The following is a 6,570-nucleotide window of genomic DNA, read 5'->3' as shown; positions in this document are numbered from 1 at the left end:
CAGATATTTTCATGTTTTTCAGATGTTTTCATGTTTTTCAGATGTTTTCATGTTTTCCAGATAAACAGCCCTCCTTCGACTGGCCTGCTCAGGAATCCGAGCTGCAGTACTGCAGTCTGACCAGCAGGGGGCAGATCAACTCACACGCCGCCTCCGCTGTGAGTTTTCCCGCCTTTCTTACGTCACGCGGACGGAGACGAGGAGGCGACAAGATACAAGTCCCTGAAATGTTTAAGCTAAAGCAGTTTTAACATAAATAACGTTTCATCCTGTGATATAAAGACTGATTTATTCATTTCCAGGTCAGAAAGAACCAGTCGGTATAAGGAAATAGTTTTTTCTGTTCCCCTTGAAGCCAATATGTTCCCTTTCTGACACGATCAGTGTTAAATCCGGTCCAGGAGGCGCTGCGGCCCTGCGGCCTGACAGGATGACCGCTCTGCCGAGCCCGACGGCCTCTGAACGGCTGGAACATGAAACCGCTGCAAACCGTTTTCTCTTCCTGTTTGTCAGATACAAACTGAGGGGCAAAGGTCAGAACTGGCCCAGTTAGAGATGGGGAGGAACTGGAGATGTGTGTTTTATACCGCCATCCAGTGGCCGTCGTGTTAACTGCAGCACAAAGCTATGGGCCTTATTATTGGCTGTGCTGTAGATTCAACAAAGTGTTAAACACGTTCAYTTTAAAACACGGACATGTTTACCTGATGAAGCAGATTATTAGGGCCATACTAAGAAAAATATGGGAATAAAGTCAYAATATTATGACAATAAAGTTTATTATTTAAGAATAAAGTCAATGTTCAATGTAAATTATGACTATTCTTGTGAAATGAAGTAATTTTTTGAAAGTGCTTCATAAGGGCAAGACAATTAAAAAAAAGCCTTTTTAAAAAAATTCTTGTCATTTAATGACATTATTCTCAAAATGTATRTATTAATATCACGGCCCTAATACTCGGTCKAACCGGACCAAGCGGTCTGTGACGGAATGTTTGTCTGCAGACCTCCGTCCATCCTCTGGTGCCCCTCCTCCTCCACAGCGACAGGCACCTGCCGCTCCGCTCCCCCTACAGCCAGCCAATCAGCGAGCCCGTTGCCCGGCAGGCCGACCCTCCCTCCTGGACACGCCCCTGTTACCACGGCAACAGCGTTTCCAGGCGAGTTCCGCGTCATTGAAGCAGAAAACCAGCAGAGCGGGAATGATAATAACCTTTAGTTGTTTTGTTCTTCTGCTCATTAATGAAAAAGGGGAAATTAATTAAAAAATCAGGAAATGTCTGATTTTATTTATATGTATCAGCTATTTGTAGTTTTTGTCCAAACGTCTTGGGCGGGAAAAGTTTAAGATAGTTATGGATTTAATCACATCTGATCAATTTTTCCTAAGATTTTATTGATTTAAAGAACATTTAGCATTTAGCAGTGCTGACCAGATTTCTGCTAATGTGATTATAGCAGAGCTGATTTCTTTGTTTAGCGCTTTAGCTAGCTTTGAAAACTTTTAGCGCCAGAGTTGGGTAGTAACTACATGTACTGTTACATTCTTTGACTTTTTGAAAACAAAATTTTCATTTTACGCTTTACATTTTACTTGAGTAAAATTATTATGAAGTTTTTCTTTTCTTACATAAGTAAAATGTCTGGATTTTCTACCCAGTGAATGAAAAACATGTTTTAACCAAAAATTCACCAGACTCAGACACGCCTGCAGTTTTTGCTAACATCTCATAAGTTTTGTCTTGAAAGAATCTGATTTGGAAAAATGTCTTTTCTCTTATTCTGATATTTGGTTCTCTGCCACGTCTAATTAGTGCTAATGGAAAGAACTAAAATGAACAAACTGAACTTTATTCAGGAGGATAAAGTTTGACCTCAGTGTTGAAGTTTTAGCTATCGCCTGCTAAGTTTCATTCAAGCGCATTAGCGTTAGCGTTAGCGAGGGCTGTAGCGCCTGGTCGGCCTGGTTTCTGGTGTCGATCTGCTGTGTGTTGGTCGGCAGGCAGCCGGTGAAGAAGCCGCTGAACGCCTTCATGCTCTACATGAAGGAGACGCGACACCAGGTGCTGCAGGAAGGACGGGAGAAGGAGAGCTCCGCCATAAACCGCATCCTGGGACGCCGGGTGAGACACCTGATGATGTCACAGTAGCTGCTTTTCCATTCACTGTAAAATTGTGCAGACTGAAATTACGAAAATAAATCAATAGAAACACAACAACAACAAAAAACGGTTTGTCAACCGTATGGAAAGACATTTTTTCTCATCAGGAGTCATGTGATCGGATGTTACTACTGGCAGAAACACCAAAGTAAATGAGAGGAAGTGRTAGAATGATGATGGTTTGTTTTTCTCCGGCTCCACCAGAGCTCTCACAGCATCRCACAGATCATACAAGGCTGTGTGTCTTTCCAACGTGTTGAATCCATCGCTCTTCTGTAAAATGGTTTTGGTGTCACTGCGTTTTCCCGGCCGGACCTGATGTTTGTCTCTTTGGGTCAGTGGCACGCTCTGCCTCGATCGGAGCAGTCCCGGTTCTACGATCTGGCCCAGAAGGAGCGGCTGCTGCACATGCAGCTCTACCCCGGCTGGTCCGCCAGGGACAACTACGTACGTACCAAACTCATGCTGAACATTCACCGCACACACCTTCAGGAAAAAACTCAGGTTTTCCTTCGTTTCAGGGGAAGAGGAAGAGGAAGCAGCTGGCAGGAAGCTCTTCCAGGTCAGAGGTCATCTGCAGCCAGGTGTAGTTCAATAATCCAGCCAGGGGTCAGACAGCAGCTGCTTGATAATCTGAAACTCTGCGCTGCTGCACAATAAAAATGAAATGTTTTGAACATTGTAACAAAGAACTGATGTGGTGATGGCAACATTCTTTAATGTTCATGCAATATTGGGCAGGTATTGATATTGAAAATCGATCCAATATTGGCCAAAAACTGATCAGATTAAACTGGAATGGATCGATAATCCCAGACAGAAGCCGTCTGCTCCAGATTGTAGTCCCGGTTCATAATAAATGGGTCATTTGTTTTCATACCTAATGTTGTTGACCATCATGATTGGTTTCAGTAATTAGAATTGATTAAGTGTTTTCTAACTTTTCACAATACAAATGAAATAAGATTCGTCCTGATATCGTATCGGGTAAATATCGGTATGATCACAGCTGCGATATTGGTATCGTATTGGAAATGAGACTAATTTATCAGAACACTTCTCCATAATATCCTGCTTAAACCCATGTGACCGATTTAAACGTTTTATTTTTATAAAAATTTCAGATTAATTCATGTAATCCAAATAAATCATTTTCATTCCCGACAGGAATACAACCAACAACCTGAAACATTTGGATGAACGTTTTGTTACTTTGGGTTTAAAATAAATCTGAACAGGCTTAAAAGTATTCATACGCCTCCACTAAAGCTTCACCAGCTCCTGGGCTCCACCTACTGTCCTTCCCACTCCACTCCAGAAGGGGGCAGTGATGCACCGCCATCTGAGAAGTTGAAGAACTCGGATGCAGCAAAAATGTTCAAGAAGAAGCAGGAAAAAAAACTCTTTCCATGACAAAGTCCTGCATGAAATCTTTAATTTGTCCTGTAAAGTGAAATTTTATTTTCTGTTTTTTTCCCAGAAAATTGAGTTTTTCCTGTAATTAGAGGTATTTTGGGTTTTATATGTTGTTATTTGCTTCCTCCTGTGTGGATATTTACTGTGAAAATAAAGAAATTTCACCATCTGAGACTTGACTGATTGATTCCATCTTCATCATTTTTGACATTCAGAAGAGAAAATAAAATGTTCTGCCTGATCGAGTCCGAATGCAGCCATCATAACAAAACACCTGTAAAACGGTTAAAGTTCAATTTAAGCCCCAAACCTTCAGCACTACAGCTGAATATACGGACGACTCTGTGGAGTCGGGTCTGACTGATCAGAACATGGATCAGAACACGGATCAGAACACGGATCAGAACATGGATCAGAACATGGATCAGAACACGGATCAGAACACGGATCAGAACACGGATCAGAACACGGATCAGAACACGGATCAGAGCCGAGGCGTCCAAACGGTTTGCTCTGTTGGCCAAAACTGGAAAATTAAATCATTTTAACAAACTTAAAATTGTAAATATTTTAATATATTTAAACAATTACATATTTACATTTTTAATACATTAATACTTTTAATTCCATTAAAAATACAAATATTTGTTTAACCAGCTCAACACTTTATATAAAATCTAAAATTATTACAGATTTAAAACATGGATTCAAACTGTTGCCTTTTTGTAAGAAAATAAAATTAATTATTTCAAAGGCCACAAAGGGCCCCCAAACCACACTTTGGACACCTCTGCTCTACAGCCAGGAGTGTCTTGAAATGAAGGATGAAACAGAAGAGTGGCCTAGTCAAAGCACAGGCCTGCTGATGAGTACTTGCAACCAGAGGGAGCAGCGCCAGGTACAGACTGGCTGAACAAATAAAATCATTTGATTTTTGGTTTTTATTCAGGTTCTTTGATGAACTGAAACATTTAAAGATCCACAGAAAGAAACGCCATCAGTCGGGCGGTGAATACGTCCCCAAGGCACCGTTAAAGTCCAACAGAACCGAGCTCAGAACCGAGCCGGAGAACAGGAGAAACACTGAGGTGAAACCTTCTCTGTCCGTCTGCAGCGTCGAGGAACAAAGTTCGGCCAGAAGCAACGTTTCTCAGCTTCTACCAGGAGAACCGCCCAGACCCCGGCCCGGAAAGGTCCGTTTGGGTCCAGCACGCGCTCTCCAGGAGCAGAACTCAAAACGTCTTTCTGCTCCTCAGCTTCAACATCCAGAACAAGTTGGGCCAGCAGCCTGGAACATGAACAGCTCCAGCTGCTGGGCAGAGCGGTACCAGGTGGGTTCTACGGTCCGGGTCCGGGTCCAGGTGGGCCCGCCCACCCTGTCCGGTCCTCACTCGTCCCTCTCGATGCCCATCGTGTGGTACCTCTCTTTGCAGGAGGACAGCAGGGCCCGCGGCGACAGGAACACGACCGGAACCGTCGCCTGGACGTTCCTCTCCAGGAAGTTGAAGACCGGGTTCCACCAGACCCGGGTCAGGCAGCTGGTGGAGGCTCCGCGCAGAACCTGGACAGACGACACCAGGCTGCAGGTGTTAGCTAGCAGATCAAAGCTAATTCTGCTAGCAAGTAAACATCACACAGAGGGCAGAAAAACTGTAGTGTAAAATACTTAGAAGTTCAACAGGAACGAGGTGAGAGCTTGTTTATTGTCGTCATAGCAACTGTTAAGGCAGTCAGTTACGGTGCCTACCAAGATGGCCGTCAGCTACAAAGTTCCCGGAAGTGAGTTTCTACAGAAACAGGTTTTATAAAAGTCAAGAAACAGAATCAGAAACGTTCCTGCAGTTTGGAGAAATGACTCCAAACCCAAAACAAAAACAGAAAAATCAGGAGCAAAAAGCTAATAAGATGTTTTAAAGCAGAAATGTTTGAGTCACAGACAAATAAGAATAAAACGCTACATTCAAAATAACTGCTGCTGCTGAAAGCACATTTTAAAAACCATCTGCTTCCACCATCCATCCAGCAGAGGGCGCCGCAGCACAAAGTCCTGGACATTTCCACATTTTGCTACAGCAGCAACAAGATTAAAGCATTTTATTTGGATTTTAAGTAACAGAGAAGCACATGATGGTGACGAGCAACGCAGACCGAAACCATTTAACTGAAAAAACAAGAGGATATAGATCGAGTTTTTAATTAATCAAAGTTTAAAGACCATTCAGGCGTTTCACTTTTAGATTTATTTTAAGATGTAACAYGTTGTGACTGAAGATGTGGMGTTCCCATGATGCTTTGCAGGTGTTGGTTCAGTACAGAAACTGGAGTTTTTAATGTGTTTCCAGTTGTTTTTGACATGGAGGGTCCAGTTCATTTGACCTCTGCGCTCTGACTGCATGCTGGAGCTTTTTGGACTCAAATGAGTAAATAAATACTAGTAAATCATCCAGGAAGTGTTCTGTTAAGTATTTTCTCTCATAAGTTGATTAAGTTAGAAAATGTGAGTGTTAGGAAGCACCAGTTATTATTTACATATTAAAAATAAAGTAATTACAACTTGGATGTATTAAGTTAACTTAACCGGACCGAGGCGTGTGATTGGTTCTGCTGCGACGGATCGGACTCACGTGGTTGTTGGCCATGGTGTGGTACCACCAGAAGACCCTGGTGGTGACGTAGTAGGCGATGACCACGTCGACGCTGTAGTGCTCGTGGCCCATCAGGATGCAGACGACCCCGGAGGCGCTGAGGATCCAGCAGGCCCAGCGGTACCACCACATCCAGCGGGGCGAGTCTGGAGAACACGGCTCAGGTAAAAACAGGGAGGAACTGCCTTTTGCTGCAGTCAGCTACAGACCAGAACCAGGAAGTGACTCCAGGAAATGGCCCCACATGATGGCGATTAGCCAAATGTATTGATTTTAAAGGCGGTATTGAAGCAGCTTATTGTGTGAAAAGCTGCTGAAGCTCTGCAGAAGCTCTGCTGAAGCTCAGC

General features: G+C 43.2%; 2 protein-coding genes across 4 annotated transcripts in view; one reads left to right on the top strand and one right to left on the bottom strand.

Moving 5' to 3' along the window:
• LOC103480959 (transcription factor 7-like 1-A) overlaps positions 1-3,757 on the top strand; it is a 6,790-nt gene extending 3,033 nt beyond the window's left edge. Inside the window, exons 3-8 of one of the 2 annotated variants that reach the window (XM_008436170.2) lie at positions 61-158; positions 1,006-1,160; positions 2,003-2,123; positions 2,502-2,609; positions 2,684-2,724; positions 3,330-3,757. In XM_008436170.2, the coding sequence (XP_008434392.1) occupies positions 61-158; positions 1,006-1,160; positions 2,003-2,123; positions 2,502-2,609; positions 2,684-2,724; positions 3,330-3,390 (584 nt within the window). In that variant the 3' untranslated portion in view covers positions 3,391-3,757. Of the gene's footprint in view, positions 1-60; positions 159-1,005; positions 1,161-2,002; positions 2,124-2,501; positions 2,610-2,683; positions 2,747-3,329 lie in introns of both variants that reach the window. The other variant, XM_008436171.2, reaches the window with a different exon arrangement.
• A 499-nt stretch (positions 3,758-4,256) lies between these two features.
• The window catches only part of LOC103480961 (phosphatidylcholine:ceramide cholinephosphotransferase 2-like), a 15,815-nt gene continuing 13,501 nt past the window's right edge, over positions 4,257-6,570 (bottom strand). For both annotated transcript variants that reach the window (XM_008436177.2, XM_008436176.2), the window contains exons 6-7: positions 6,203-6,369; positions 4,257-5,139 (exon numbers count right to left, since the gene is read on the bottom strand). In XM_008436177.2, coding sequence (XP_008434399.1) covers positions 4,966-5,139; positions 6,203-6,369 — 341 coding nt within the window. In that variant the 3' untranslated portion in view covers positions 4,257-4,965. The remainder of the gene's footprint in view (positions 5,140-6,202; positions 6,370-6,570) is intronic.

This window comes from Poecilia reticulata, linkage group LG18 (assembly GCF_000633615.1).
Source record: "Poecilia reticulata strain Guanapo linkage group LG18, Guppy_female_1.0+MT, whole genome shotgun sequence".
Classification (NCBI taxonomy): domain Eukaryota; kingdom Metazoa; phylum Chordata; class Actinopteri; order Cyprinodontiformes; family Poeciliidae; genus Poecilia; species Poecilia reticulata.
This window is presented reverse-complemented; position numbering and strand designations above follow the sequence as displayed.